This window comes from Carassius carassius, chromosome 38 (genome assembly GCF_963082965.1).
Source record: "Carassius carassius chromosome 38, fCarCar2.1, whole genome shotgun sequence".
In the NCBI taxonomy this organism is placed as follows: Eukaryota; Metazoa; Chordata; class Actinopteri; order Cypriniformes; family Cyprinidae; genus Carassius; species Carassius carassius.
The window spans coordinates 13,506,635-13,523,278 of record NC_081792.1 but is presented as its reverse complement, the minus strand read 5'-3'; the positions used below and the strand labels follow the sequence as shown (position 1 = coordinate 13,523,278).

At 35.8% G+C, this 16,644-nt stretch overlaps 1 protein-coding gene across 5 annotated transcripts in view; it reads right to left on the bottom strand.

Annotated features, from left to right (window-relative positions):
• LOC132119382 (guanine nucleotide exchange factor DBS-like) overlaps positions 1-16,644 on the bottom strand; it is a 71,708-nt gene that overhangs the window by 7,362 nt on the left and 47,702 nt on the right. For 3 of the 5 annotated variants that reach the window (XM_059529268.1, XM_059529267.1, XM_059529270.1), the window contains 6 exons: positions 16,033-16,087; positions 14,224-14,321; positions 10,491-10,586; positions 9,600-9,683; positions 1,505-1,576; positions 211-300 (listed from right to left, as the gene is read on the bottom strand). In XM_059529268.1, coding sequence (XP_059385251.1) covers positions 211-300; positions 1,505-1,576; positions 9,600-9,683; positions 10,491-10,586; positions 14,224-14,321; positions 16,033-16,087 — 495 coding nt within the window. The remainder of the gene's footprint in view (positions 1-210; positions 301-1,504; positions 1,577-9,599; positions 9,684-10,490; positions 10,587-14,223; positions 14,322-16,032; positions 16,088-16,644) is intronic. The other 2 variants (XM_059529269.1, XM_059529271.1) reach the window with 2 other exon arrangements.

Here is a 16,644-nt window from a genome sequence, read left to right as displayed (position 1 = left end):
CTTATCATTTGTTCCCGGGGAATCGAACCCTCAACCTTGCGCTTGCTTGCTTGCTAACGCAATGCTCTACCACTTGAGCTACAGGAACACTCTGATTCATTCATTCAGATTCTGTCACCGTCAAGCATCGAATGAGGAATTAAAACAGATGAAAACACCACAGAGAACCCAATATGACTGGCATATCACTGCCTTTTTTCACATGATTACCTGGTTGAGACGCAGACCTTGGCACAGCGGGCTTGGTACCGGCAGTACCTTTACTTTTGCTCTCAGCAGGAAGTGCACCTTGCATGCTGTCTGTGAGAAAATTTGTCTTATCAAACATGATTGCTTTAGTGCTAGCAATGCAGGTAAAACAGAACCTCACATTAGCATGCATGAATCAGTGACAGTCAACTGCCGAAATTTTGACAAAGTCACTTGCATCAACAGAAAACAGAAACAACCTTATCTGAACAAGAGAGAGCATGATAAAACGAGGCACAGCTCAAGGCAGAGGGGAAGGAAATAATATATATTTGGAGGATGATACACATTTGATATGAACTGAAACCCAACTAAACTACAACACTGCAAGCAACACATTTTAAAAACAGATAAAAAAAAATAAAAAAATAAACAAGTATCAAATATACTGTAATAAATACTAAATAAATACTATAATAATATACTATAATAATTATAATAACTGTAGAATTTATATTGATTTTAATTTAGAATTTTAGTCTAATGCAGTTTTCTTCAGTGAAAGAAAAAATAAAAATATTTTAAATGTAAAGAATAAATATTAAGTAAAAAATGCATCTAAGTGCTCTTAAAATTTTAAGTATTTATGAAAATCAGTTTGAATAATAATAACAATAATATCAATACCCTTTTTTTGTTAAGCAGTGTTATGGATATAAAAAAATAAATAGGGAAATATAATATTTACTAAATAATTCCAGAAATAAATAAATATACTTTTAAATGAATAACAACAACGTTAATAACAACAACAATAAAAATATAATAAAATTATTCATAATTGTTTTAACTCTTATTTTGTGTTGAGCCCTGGTAATGGATAAAGTAATATAAAAAACATTTAAGTTATAAATAAGTAAAAAAAAAAAAAGTATACAAAATTATAATAATTAATTAATAACATTAACAATAATAACATTAAAATAATAAGTTGTAAAATAAACAACTGATGAATGCATGTACATTATCATTTAATTATCCATAATAATATATAATAGACATTGCTAACTTAATGCATTTTAGAATAAATATCAAATTATTACTAATAATATAATAATACAAAATAATTATTTAGGATCACAAACTTGCATGGTACCCTTAACTGCAAATTGCTCCAGAAAAAAAACAGTGCCTGGTCGCTTTGAATAAAAACCATATGGCCACTTACTAAAAACAATAAATGAATAAAAACAAACCCACAAACATCTTACAAGCATTATAAACATGCAACATGCGGTATGTGGCCATGTGGTACCTCCATAGCCAAATGGTGTAGGGTCGCTCTTGACCTGATGCCTCTTGCTTTTATAGCTAGTGGAGAGAGGAACTAAGCACAAACATGCATTTCTGTTAGAAAAGAAGTCCAGCTCATCTATCACAATCTCTCAACCTATCCATCCAAGATTAATTATCACAATAATCTTTCCTTATTCCCCTGCAGTTGCAATGCTTTCGTTGCTATAAGGATCAGAGCTGTGCAGCGGGGCTACACTGCTGAATGTCACACGCCACATCCCAAATGTCAGCTTATCAAGAGTCAGTATTTATTATTCAGTACAGCTGTCCCTTCAAGTATTTTAGGGGATTCATTTGCTGTGAAGTGCACAGTCTGATTCTATGCATTTCAAACATTTCATAAGAGCCGTAATGAAGAAGCTTGGGATGTCAAAGGTTCATAGTCAGATAAGAAAAAATGCCACAATGCCAGTCTCTGAGTAAAAAGCACACAGGACTTTCAGAGTGCAGGACATACAGTATCAGTAGTAACAATAAGCTGAATACTGGCTAAATGTAGAGTGACAGATGGCTACTTCTGAATGCCTGCATGCACACTACTTGTCTAATGTTTGGGGTTAAAAGGATGTATTATTTTAAAGAAATTAATTATTTTATTCAAGTATGCATTAAATTAACCAGAAGAGACAATAAAAGCATGTATAATGTTACAAAAGATTTATATTTTAAATAAATATTGTTCTTTTAAACTTCCTGTTCATTAAAGAATGCTGAAAACTATTATTGGAGTTTGAAATACATTAAGCACAATTATTTTCAACCTGATTATAATGACACATTTTTCTTGAGCACCAAATCAGCATATTAAAATGATTTCTCTAGTATTGCGTGACACTGGAGACTCATATAAGTAATTTTAAGCTGTACTATTATTTAACAATATTATAAAATGCCCTGGTCAGCATTAGAGTCTTCTTTCAAAAAATAAAATAAAATAAATAAATAAATAAAAATTAAGAAAAGAAAAAAGAAAAAGTAAAAAAAGATTCTGTTTTGTATATATGAATTAAACAACAATAACAATAAAAAGAGAAAATTACTCTTAAACCTCTCCTCTAAATTTAAGTATTTTATTTAAAATATTTACTGTAATAATTCAGTTAAAAAGTTGAATGAGCCAATCAGCTATGTTTACTTTAGTAAATATTACTAACATTGAAGTATTGCATTTCTTAAATAAATGTTAATATTTAACTTAGTGAAAAAAATACACAAATATTTACTATTACAATAATATTATATATTATAATTAAATATTACACTGGGTGACAAAACACTTTGTTTGGATGAATACCACCCCCCACCCCTCAAAATAATAATAATAAAAAAAAAAAAGTCCCATAAGAGGTGAAGAAGTTCACACTTTCAAATAAAAAAAATCACGGTAGGTAACAATAATATTCAGTTACAGAAATACAGAAACTGAATGAGCTATTTAACTAAAGAGCAGGTCATACGGTATTTAAAAGTGTCCTAATATTGTGTTGGAGTACCCTACAACAAGTTTAAATACATCGAAGGTCAGAAAACTTAGTTTTTCTTTTTCAGAATATAAATTTAATAATAGAGTCATTCATATTATTTAATATTAGAATCATTTGCCAATGATTCCAAAATATTTCTTTCCAGCAAGTTCGGAGCAAACCCCTCCTTTTCCATAAGCCTACTCTGCTCTGATTGGTCAGCTGGACAAGCCTGCTGTGATTGGCACAAAGAGGAGTCCTTGAGCCATTAGCCAGCGCTACCATTGACAAAGCACCTTTACATAAAACAATAATATAGTGCGCCAATCCGTTCTTATAATAATTACATAATACAAAAACAGTTATGCAAGCGAATCATGCCCACAGCTAAAGTTTAGCTGCTAAACTGTGAACTCTTCAAACAATAATGGCGGTACGTTAGTTGAGTGATAACATATTTTTATCACTCATTTGAAAATGTACACTTAAGGTATCAATCATACTACTTACAGGTTGTGGTTCGGAGAGCTTGTTAGTCCAAATTAAGAAGATTAAAATATATATATTTCAAAAACCTATATGACCTGCTCTTTAAAATAACACTGGTTAGTCTTCAGTGTATAAATAAACATTAATGACAGACAGCAGCAGATTTATTTAGGTTGCTGTCTCTTTAAGACCTCATGCATGGATCTGTTACACAAGTTTTGTTTCTCAACTGTTTATATTCACTTAATAGCCTGTATAGCGACAATGTTTAGTATAAATTAATGGGAATACTCATTAAGACGTGCATTTTGACATAATTTTGTATGTGTCTGGTCGTTTACGTGCAATAAGGGGCGTGCATGGCTGGACTGGCCATTGGGCATACCGGGCATTTGCCCGGTGGGCCGACGTGTTTTTGGGCCGATATATCTCATACTCTTACTTTTTTTTTTTTTTTTTTTTTTTTTTTAAACGGCCCATAAAATTTGTACATCAGCGGCCCAGCGTTTTGTTTTGTTTTGTTTTGCTTAATTGGCGGCGCTGGGTTTGTGCCGGTGTAATGCATTGGTCAAAGTCAGTGTTAGTTTTTTTTTTCTGACAGACCAGCCCATGAAACATGTAGATCAGCGGCCCATTGGCTCTTTTCTTGATTGACACTGGGCTGGCCCAATCACAACTTTAAACGAGTGAGCGAGCGGCAGCAGTGTCAGTGTGTATCTGTAAAAAAAGATGGAGAAGAAACGCAAGGAATGTGCAGATAAATAGCGTGAAAAAATAGAACCAGGCCCTTAAAGCAGACACTGTAAACTGTGTCAAAATATATGTTTTCTGACCTTCATCAGCTCCTGTGGCAGATGATGATAGTGAGGACGGAGGATCAGGAGAGAGATGAGAAAGTGTAGAGCCTGCGGTAAGCATAACTACTTTCAAAACACTTAGGCCATGTCATGAGTGTAGATTATTTCCACATCTGCATAGTTGACGATTACCGCAATTCACTAGAAATTTAATAAGAGGCGTTTGTAAACCATGTTTTCCGCCAAAATAAAAGCTTGATGCAGTTTGCGTCAAAATAAAAGATCATGTGCTTACCTCTTTCAAGTATAGAAATTGGTACAACTAATTAAGAAAGTTTCCTTTATTTTTTTGTGCATTTGTTTTACAAAATATGGCTATTACTGTCATTGGATTAATATTATAACTATTATTATGTATAGGTGTAATGTAAATAGACACTGTAACTAAAAGAGGTTTGAATTTTTCTTTGTTTAATTTGCACACTGAATATGGGTTGGAGCTTTTAATTTTGGACTCTCAAAGTGCACCAGATTAATGAATTTAACATTAAAATGCACAAAATTTTCTCACGGGGGGGTATGCCCCCGAACCCCCCTAGAAGGACCGAGGACACACCACCATAGTTTTAACAAAAATCCTGTAAGAAACACTGGTATTGCTATGCCAGAGCCGCTTATAGCTTGTTTTAGGATTCACCGCTGTAGAGTATAGTTCAACTGTATTAATAAATATTAAATTTTGACTTATTTCATCTGTTAACTCTCACTCATTCCTATACTCACTCATTACATGGCATTAGTGGTTTGAATAGGACTAATGAATAGGAGTTGGTATGCATATAATTAAGGGCGTGCAAAGATGGGTGGTGTTTATGATCATATAGTGGGCCGGTCTGGGCAAAAATGCCCGGCCCGATTTTTTGTCCCAGTCCAGCCCTGGGGGCGTGCTCTCAGATGCGTCTCTTTGGGTGTGAGGCGGATCACAGAGTGCTCAAGTACTGAATCGAGCACTTGAATGTTTAAAATTGTAAGACTCAAAAGCACGTGCAAACGATACATTGCATCGTCTGTCCCGAGCGCGAAAACTGTGGGAATCAGTCACAGTATGGACCTTCTTTTTGTGTTTCCCTGTTCTCCCGCCTTGCATTTGCTCATTGACCTAGTTTCTATCCCCTTTTGATTTCATTAGTTAGTTCATCAGTGTCTTGTTAATCATCCTCAGTTGGCCTGTATACTTTAGAAATAATGTTTCTTTAGAAATAATGAATGGACAAATGGAGTCTTTAAACGCCTCAGATGTAAAATTATTTGCTGTCAAAGTGACGCCAAAATCAATGGAATGCTAACAGCAGGTGGGGGTCCGCTAGCCAATGGCAGCGCCCAGGGCTGCTTCAATAAAATATGAAACCCTGCCCCCTTGCTGTGCCATGACTGCTTCCATCTTCCATCACCTCGCTTCCTGATTGGATATAGTTTCGTTTCACATGATAATCTCCAGAGTGTGCGCGCATTTGTCCACAGGGTTCCCCCCACACATCAGGATTTCTGATCGTAAATATTAAACATATTTATGATTCGCAATAGGGGCGGCACCGACGTTCTTCCGATCAGGTTCGGACACTCTTAACACACCTCACACTAAGGGAAAATCTGATAAGATAATCTGTAGAACCATCAAGATAATCGGGACATAGCTGGGATTGTCGGAAGGGGGGAAATTGGCCCAAAATCAGCCCGATTATCTTTAGGTGTGTACTCAGCATTAGATAGATGTGTAAGGGTATGTAGTTTACAGTTGCTTACTGAAGCTTTACACATCATTTACACACAGGCATATATCGTCAGCCAATCAGATTCAAGCATTCTTGTATATATATATATATATATATATATATATACATACACACACACACACACACACATATATATATATATATATAGCGTTCTGAGGTGCGCAATTATTTTCTGAGAAACACATGGCGAACGTAGTTCCAGGCAGCTCTCCATTACAGTTCCATATCACTTCGCATAGTTAACAGTATAATGGTCACGCAGTTAGCACAAAAGGGTGTTGTTACTGTCAGTGCTGCCCTGACGATTTTATCAGTTAGCCTAACTGTTAAATAGTGTTGCAACTTAAAAGCAACACATGACATTTAGAGAATCTGCAGCATAATTCACACAACCTCTCTCTCTCTCTGTGTGTGTGTGTGTTTCTCTGTCGCTCTCGCTCTCTTTCTAAGAACTTTATTAATAACTGCATTAGAATGCTATCAACGGCTAAAGCCTCCGTTACCAGCTTTAAAACAACGTTTTGGTACTAGCAAAAGAGGCATTGGATGAGATGCGGAAGAAATAGTCCTACTCACAATAGCGATTTAAGTATTAATGGTGATTAATAGGTTGAGGACATGCAACATAATTAAGAGTTCTCTCCTGAACTGCACCTTCACTTCCATTGTCCATCTCTCTCATGACTTTAATACTGAAGATTTTTATTTGACTTTTACCATGTTTTGTAAGTGCATTTTTGTTTTTTGGCAAATTAATTACCACTTGTATTTATTTTTACTACAAATTCCATGGTTAAACAACGGTTAGTGCCATACCATAGGCTACATTAATTTTCCTAAGGGTTGTGTTTTTGTCTGCACTAGCTCCCCCTAAAACTATGATAAAATATGATTGTCTGCTAAATTACTACTGTAACATTACAATAGATAATAATGATGTTGTTTATACAGTATTTTGAGTGAGTGTGAGCAATGTGCTGCTGCTGCTTGACTAAGTAAACAAAGACAAACTAGAATAAGCATCTTACAGCTGAAACTGACCTGCACTTGAAACCCTGAACATAAGTGCTCTCTCTGCTCCAGCTGTGCGCTTCCACAGTCCACTCTGTCTCTCTCTCTGCCTCTCTGTGTCTCTCTGTGTCTCTCTCTCTCTCTCTCTCTCTCTCTCTCTCTCTCTCTCTCTCTCTCTCTCTCTCTCTCTTGCATTGATTACTCGGAGTCAGCCAAACATTGCCAGTCACGACTAACCGATTCATGATTTATCAGAGATTTAATTACTGAATGTCGGATTCAGAAATAATCACTTTAGTACATTCGGCATGCAATTATACAATTACAATATTAAAATAGAGGGCCAAATCGTCTTCCAGTCCACCGGGAATAGTCCCGGTTCTCCCGATGGCCAGTCAGAGCCTGATTTCCACAGACACGCAGAACATGCAGGATTCACAGATTGACATTTTGTGGCTTAATATTCACAGACACTCCCATATTGCGTTTTGTACTGTGTGTACTGTGTACTGACCTACTTTTGATTTATTCGTCCAAAATGTGGCATATTCCGTCCGCGTTAGGCTGAATTCCATTTTTATGACTCGATTCTACGAACCAGACTGTGTTTTCCGCATCGCGGAGATTATTCGCTGTATGTCTGAGTGCAATTTGGGAAAGAAATAAGCTGAATGTGGATGTGAGTAAATTTTCAAATGTAATCCCATTTGTAATCGTTAAAATTTTCATAAGTAACTGTAATTTAATTACTCATATTTTCTTAGTAACTGTTACTGATTACAGTTACATTTATTTTGTAATTAAATTACGTAACGCCGTTACTCCCCAACACTGTACTCGTTAGTTACTCCCCAACACTGTATATTTATATATATATATATATATATATATATATATATATATATATATATATATATATATATATATATATATATATATATATATATATATATATATATATATATACACATGCATGTGTATATTACATCCTCAGTTGGCCTGTATACTTTAGAAATAATGTTTCTTTAGAAATAATGAATGGACAAATGGAGTCTTTAAACGCCTCAGATGTAAAATTATTTGCTGTCAAAGTGACGCCAAAATCAATGGAATGCTAACAGCAGGTGGGGGTCCGCTAGCCAATGGCAGCGCCCAGGGCTGCTTCAATAAAATATGAAACCCTGCCCCCTTGCTGTGCCATGACTGCTTCCATCTTCCATCACCTCGCTTCCTGATTGGATATAGTTTCGTTTCACATGATAATCTCCAGAGTGTGCGCGCATTTGTCCACAGGGTTCCCCCCACACATCAGGATTTCTGATCGTAAATATTAAACATATTTATGATTCGCAATAGGGGCGGCACCGACGTTCTTCCGATCAGGTTCGGACACTCTTAACACACCTCACACTAAGGGAAAATCTGATAAAATAATCTGTAGAACCATCAAGATAATCGGGACATAGCTGGGATTGTCGGAAGGGGGGAAATTGGCCCAAAATCAGCCCGATTATCTTTAGGTGTGTACTCAGCATTAGATAGATGTGTAAGGATATGTAGTTTACAGTTGCTTACTGAAGCTTTACACATCATTTACACACAGGCATATATCGTCAGCCAATCAGAGATGCGTTCTGAGATGCGCAATTATTTTCTGAGAAACGCATGGCGAACGTAGTTCCAGGCAGCTCTCCATTACAGTTCCATATCACTTCGCATAGTTAACAGTATAATGGTCACGCAGTTAGCACAAAAGGGTGTTGTTACTGTCAGTGCTGCCCTGACGATTTTATCAGTTAGCCTAACTGTTAAATAGTGTTGCAACTTAAAAGCAACACATGACATTTAGAGAATCTGCAGCATAATTCACACAACCTCTCTCTCTCTCTCTCTCTCTCTCTCTCTCTGTGTGTGTGTGTTTCTCTGTCGCTCTCGCTCTCTTTCTAAGAACTTTATTAATAACTGCATTAGAATGCTATCAACGGCTAAAGCCTCCGTTACCAGCTTTAAAACAACGTTTTGGTACTAGCAAAAGAGGCATTGGATGAGATGCGGAAGAAATAGTCCTACTCACAATAGCGATTTAAGTATTAATGGTGATTAATAGGTTGAGGACATGCAACATAATTAAGAGTTCTCTCCCTTTACATAATCCCTTTACATAAATCATCAGATTGATTTCTTGAGGTGTGGTAATCGTAGTATCAGTGGAATAATTGACTCTGTGCATTATTTTTCGAATAATTCAACAGCCCATCGTCAATTATTCCTTTTAGTTCATGAACTGGTATCAAAGACTGTTTGGTAATTTTGCTATCGTTATGACTACAGAATAGGTTTTATCAAAAAGATTTAAAGCTGCATGCTAATAATGTATCAAGAAAACTAGAATAGGCAAACATTGCAATTGGAGTGCTCTAGTTACGCTTGCAGTGTGGGTGGGTTGAACCACTTCTGATCCTGACCCAGTATCCAAGTAAAACCACAAACAGTTTTTGTACCTTTAGTGCATGATGCAGAGGTGGAGCTGACAGTTGAGGCTAAAGAAAAGCGGCGTGTAACCTCCATCTCCTTAGGTGTGGGATCTGAAGTGAAAGGAGGGGGTGAGTTAGTAGTTAATCTGGTTTAAGAGAAAACAGGATGAAGTGGTGAAATGAGAGACAGGATGCATGTCAAGAAAACCTATTTAAGGGTGGATTAAAGTTAAGTTCTGTTTAGCATGGTGCTCACATGTGCCGTATAGTTTGAGCCTCATGTCATTTCTCATCACTGGCTTTCATGTTGATCAAAATAAAGTGATGATAGTGGTCCATCTAATATAGCTAGCTAGCTAGATAGATAGATAGATAGATAGATAGATAGATAGATAGATAGATAGATAGATAGATAGATAGATAGATAGATAGATAGATAGATAGATAGATAGATAGATAGATAGATAGATAGACAGCCATATCTTTAAACTTTTAGCATTTTGCCAAAATACATTTGTAAGCCTCACTTTGGCCTTTAAGCAATTCAAGTCAATGGCACCTATGGACTAAGTGAACTTTCTACTCAAAATGCCAGTACTGTTTTAGTGTAAGCTCAGTGTAACACTATACTGTGACATCAGCTTGAGCTTGAGGTTTCTCAGTTCTTCTGTTGTCTTCAGTGGAAGCTGACCTGCTTTGCACACAATTCAGATTCAAATGTTCTGCGATGACAAAGGCCTTGAGGTTGCTGCATTCCTTTCAGAAACCACTCACTTCGGAAAAAAGACATAAGTGGTCTCGGAAGCGACCAACAGAGAGTGATGACAATGAATTTTAACAACAGGGACAACAGGCAAACACCAGGATGAGATGATGGATGAGGCCAAATAGAGACAAGCCACGATGCCGTGCCGTTACCTGCGGGGAGAGACCTGCGGTTTGACAGGCCCTGTAAGGTGAAGCGCTTTCTAGCGAGAGCAGATCGCTCGGAGCTGAGGCTGGCTGAAGCGTCAGCTATAAGAGGAAAGGAGGACAAGACTGCAGTTAAAGCAGCAGGTAGAAAAGAGTGCAGGGTTGAAAGATGGAAAGCAGGGAAAAGTTAAAAAAAGAATTGTTTTGTCTGTGATGGAGCAGCACATATATGTTGCTTTTGCGGTATTAACCCATTCAGGGGATATTGGGTGTTAATTACCTGACCAAAAAAAAACTTTAATAATAAATTTAATTAACCAAACATTTATATGCGGCACATCATGGATAGGTGATAACTTTCCAGATATTAGATATGTCCAGATATGAGACCTTCTTGGAAACAAAACAGGATTCAGGATCTTGTTATACATGCATGTCACATCATACTGTACAAAAACATACAGTAGAAGATGTATATTTGAGATATTTTAGAAAATAAAGAGGTAAGAAACACACTAGACTGAAGAGACATTAAATACCTGTCATTTCATGGCTAAACCAGTATTTTGGTAAAACTAATCACATATATGACTCCTCAAACGTTTGGGTTAATAAGATTTCTTCTTTTTATCTTTAATATTTTTTAATTAACACCTATATTCAGCAAGGATGCATTAAATTGATCAAAGGTAACAGTAAAGACTTTTATTATGCCTCAAAGGTTTTTATTACAAATAAATGTTGTTCTTTTGAACTTTCTATTCTTCAAAAAATCTTTAAAAAATGTATCATGGTTTCCACAAAAATTTTAAGCAGCACAACTGTTCGCTTGATAATAATAATAAAGCGACGATTAATCATGATTAATCGCATCCAAAATAAAATATTTATTTTCATAATATATGTATGTGTACTGTGTATATTTATAATGTGTATATATATATATATATATATATATATATATATATATATATATATATATGTGTGTGTGTTGGGAAGGTTACTTTGGAAATGTAATAGGTTACAGATTACAAGTTACCCTATTTAAAATGTAATAGTATTGTAACTTTTTTAATTACTTTAATAAAGTAATGTAACTAATTACTTTTGAGTACTTTTTGATTACTTTTCTAAATTTCTAATGAATGTTTATTTGCAACTGTTAATCATTTTCAAACATTTACACCATTCAGGTTTAACCTTACAGTAGTGCTCAATACTGTCAGACTTTCACCCTCCAAATCAAAAGAAATAGTTTATAGATACTCTTTTTGAGGCCAAATCTTTGCATAACTACATGAAACACTGCATCTAGCAATGATTTTGGGAAAAATAGTTAATAAAAAAATAAAAGCATATTCATCAACTCAAATACGGTTATCTAATAAGCATGTGTCCTTTTTTGTGTACTAAACTCCTGAAACATTGGTGTCTTTTTGAAACACTGCTGTCTCTTTGTATATGATATGATGATAGTTTCTCAAAATAAGTAAAATGGTCAAGAAGTGACTCACAGCAGTTCTAGAGATTAGATTGGGAAGCAGACTGGGAAAAAAAATTAGGCTGGGAAATCTCACACTCATACACCCACAACACATTTTGAAACATGGACAACCCTATTTTGTGTATGGACCTGACATGAAAAAGATTTAAATCCTTAGGTTGAGGACATGCAACATAAGAGTTCTCTCCTGAACTGCACCTTCACTTCCATTGTCCATCTCTCTCATGACTTTAATACTGAAGATTTTTATTTACTTTTACCATGTTTTGTAAGAGCATTTTTGTTTTTTGGCAAATTAATTACCACTTGTATTTATTTTTACTACAAATTCCATGGTTAAACAACGGTTAGTGCCATACCATAGGCTACATTAATTTTCCTAAGGGTTGTGTTTTTGTCTGCACTAGCTCCCCCTAAAACTATGATAAAATATGATTGTCTGCTAAATTACTACTGTAACATTACAATAGATAATAATGATGTTGTTTATACAGTATTTTGAGTGAGTGTGAGCAATGTGCTGCTGCTGCTTGACTAAGTAAACAAAGACAAACTAGAATAAGCATCTTACAGCTGAAACTGACCTGCACTTGAAACCCTGAACATAAGTGCTCTCTCTGCTCCAGCTGTGCGCTTCCACAGTCCACTCTGTCTCTCTCTCTGCCTCTCTGTGTCTCTCTGTGTCTCTCTCTCTCTCTCTCTCTCTCTCTCTCTCTCTCTCTCTTGCATTGATTACTCGGAGTCAGCCAAACATTGCCAGTCACGACTAACCGATTCATGATTTATCAGAGATTTAATTATTGAATGGCGGATTCGGAAATAATCACTTTAGTACATTCGGCATGCAATTATACAATTACAATATTAAAATAGAGGGCCAAATCGTCTTCCAGTCCACCGGGAATAGTCCCGGTTCTCCCGATGGCCAGTCAGAGCCTGATTTCCACAGACACGCAGAACATGCAGGATTCACAGATTGACATTTTGTGGCTTATATTCACAGACACTCCCATATTGCGTTTTGTACTGTGTGTACTGTGTACTGACCTACTTTTGATTTATTCGTCCAAAATGTGGCATATTCCGTCCGCGTTAGGCTGAATTCCATTTTTATGACTCGATTCTACGAACCAGACGGTGTTTTCCGCATCGCGGAGATTATTCGCTGTATGTCTGAGTGCAATTTGGGAAAGAAATAAGCTGAATGTGGATGTGAGTAAATTTTCAAATGTAATCCCATTTGTAATCATTAAAATTTTCATAAGTAACTGTAATTTAATTACTCATATTTTCTTAGTAACTGTTACTGATTACAGTTACATTTATTTTGTAATTAAATTACGTAATTTACTCCCCAACACTGTACTCGTTAGTTACTCCCCAACACTGTATATTTTATATATATATATATATATATATATATATATACACATGCATGTGTATATTTCTGGAAAAAGAAATTATATTCATAATATAGCCTAAATTATATGAATATAAATATAGACCTAAATAGACATGTAAATATTTTCAAAATATATACAAAGAAAAACTTTCATTTCGGATGCGATTAATCGCAATTAATCATTTGACAGCACTAAAAAAAGCACCAGGTAACCACAATCTATGAGATAAGAGTTATTTAAGAGGCATCAAAGACTAAGGTGAGATATGTTTTTGAGTGTAAAACATCTCCAGCTCATGTCAGAGACTCGTAATCCTCTGCCTCCAGGCTGGGTCAGCACACAGAGGACTTCAATTCTCAGAGGAACTTAACACCTGTCACAATCCTTCACTCATTCAAAATCTGCAACCTGACAGGACGATAAGACCAAACTGAGTGATATTTACTCCAAACCACCTCTCCAGACGCCAGCACACGATGAAGTACACAAGAACAGTCCACCGAGGACTCAATACATTCAGCATTATAACTGAGCTTCATCTCAAAATACCTTGCCAAGAGGGATGAGGCTTTGAAGTGCTTTCCAGTAAACAATTACACTTTTGCAATTTTACAGCCATTAGGGCAGACATTAGAGATAATGGCCTAATTAAGGAAAATGCACTAAATATTTCAAAAGTAAGTACGAGAGAAGACAAATAAATAGCCTTTCACTACAAATGACCGTAAATCCGGAGTGCTTGTTGACCGCTGCAGGCTCTGAGGGGCGAATACTTCTGATTGTGTGGTTAGAGCAACGGTAGGTTTTATACAAGATTTATAAGGGCTCTCACCTCGTTTATGACGCATATTTGGGCCTGTATCACTGCGCCTGTAGCCAGTTTCTGGACTGGAAGAGTCAGACTGCCGGAAAGCTGTTTTGCGCATATTTCTGTCAATAAAAGCAAAGTCAGCAGAACACAATGGTAAATAAATAGATGGAGATGGCACAAGAATATGCGTATGCATGCATACAGTGGCCTCTAAAGTATTTCAATTTCCAATCAAATTATTTCATCAAAACGTTGCATCTAAAACTATAAAATCTATATATGCATATTCACAAGTTTGGGTTCAGTAAGTTTATATATATATAATAAATTAACATTTTCATTCAGCATGGATGCATTCAATTGATTAAGGGTTAAAAGTTAAGATTCCCAAAAAATTATATTGCAAATAAATGCTTCTCTTGTGAACTTTGTATTCATCAATGAATCCTGAAAAAAACAATGAAAGACGGATTCCACTAAAATATGAAGCACCAACTTTTTTCTACATTAATAATAAGAAGAATTGTTTCTTGAGAACCAAATCTGCATATTTAAATGATATCTGATATCTGTGACTCTGAAGACTAGAGAAAATTCAGTTTTGCCATCACAGGAATAAATTACATTTTAAAATACATTAAAATAGAATAAGACATTTTGTCTTCAAAAACCTTACAGACCCCAAACTTTTGTTGTTTGGCTTACAGAAACATTTGCATTTAAACACACAATAATATTTAAATATTAATAAGGATTTGCTCATATTATTCATATTCAAACGTCAGATAAAGGAAACATATTAGCCTAATTTCCATAAAACAATACTGTAGTTTCTATGAATATGAATAAAACTGATTATGGGCCCTATAATATACCTGGCGCAATGTGACGCAAGGCGCAGCTCAGGTGTGTTAGTGTGCTAGTTTCAGTCCGGCGCTGTTCGCATTTTCCCGTTCAGCGCCACGTCGTTTAATTAGCAAACGCATTTGCGCCCATTTGTGCGCCCATGGGCGTGCTGGTCTAAAATATAGGTGTGTTCAGGTGCATTGCTGACGCATAGCTATTTTAAGGAGCATAAATTAGACTGATATATATATCTGCCTACAAGTCAAAATGTATAGTCATCGCATGTATCAGAATTAGGCTATCTATTTGCTCGCACACAAGCAGCTCCGTTTCATCTCGGAGACACGTTCTGTCTTTGCACTTGCCAAATTCAGCCGTGTAAATAGCAAATCTGTCATGCCACGAGCGCAACTGGCTCTTAAAGGGGATGAAAGATGAGACTCTGATTGGTTTTTTTGCACGTTACGCCCAAAAAACACCCATTACTCATTAAGAGAATAGGGACAACCTGTTTAGACCATGCGCCCGGGTGCACCAACCTTTTGTCAATAAAATAGCAAAAGTGGATTTGGACACACCCTGAGTGCACCTGTGCCGTGCGCTTTACACTTTGCATTTAGATCGTTAAAATAGGGCCCAATGTGCTTAATACTGTACAGTGTTAATCAGAAGTGTGAGTCACTCGATTATATCCACCATAAGTAAATATACGTTTGCGTCTACAAACAAAGGGTCATTTGGTTTATTATAATATGCAGACAGCAACTGCATAAAGATATTCTTGGAATGAGGAGGAGGTAAAACAACAGTACTAGAAAAAAAAGATATACTCATTTATTAAAACGTTCTGGCTGTCAAACATTAATGGTTACCCAACTAGGACACCTGCGTAAACTTAAGGGAAGTTTACTTTACAGTACTTACAATAAACTCCACACTGGGGCCAGTTAGATAAAAGCAAAGTTAAAAATTGCTATAAAATACCTCATGGGAGCATGGTAGATGTTCTCTGTAATCTTCTGATGGATTTGACTGGCTTCTATGCCATGAGGGAGAGAGAGAGAGAGAGAGAGAGAAGGGTCATACAGTGTTCATGCATTCAGTGTTTACATACTGTATTCACACAGCACACAAAAAACCGCCAGGATTTATTTGTTTTTGAATCTTGATTTCAGTACCTTTACTAAAAACATCAGATACATCATGTCATCAGATAGACAATACAGCTAAATTATTCATAGGAGTTTCCAAGCACTGAGGAGAACTGTGTAAATATATATATTTTATTTTTATGCAAAAAAAATATTAAGAAGGTGAGGTTGTTTCAGGTTGCCATTGGGAGTTTACAAATCATTTTGGTTTTACATGGCAAATCATTCCTGGTGGAATGACCTCCCCAACTTAATCCGAGCAGCTGAGTCCTTAGCCATCTTCAAGAATCGGCTTAAAACCCATCTCTTCCTTCTTTATTTGACCCTTTAACTTTAACACTCACTATTCTAATTCTATTCTTAAAAAAAAATCTAACTACCTTTCTAATCTTATAATTCTTATTGTATTCTATTTTATTTTCATTTATTATGCAATTGTGTGTGT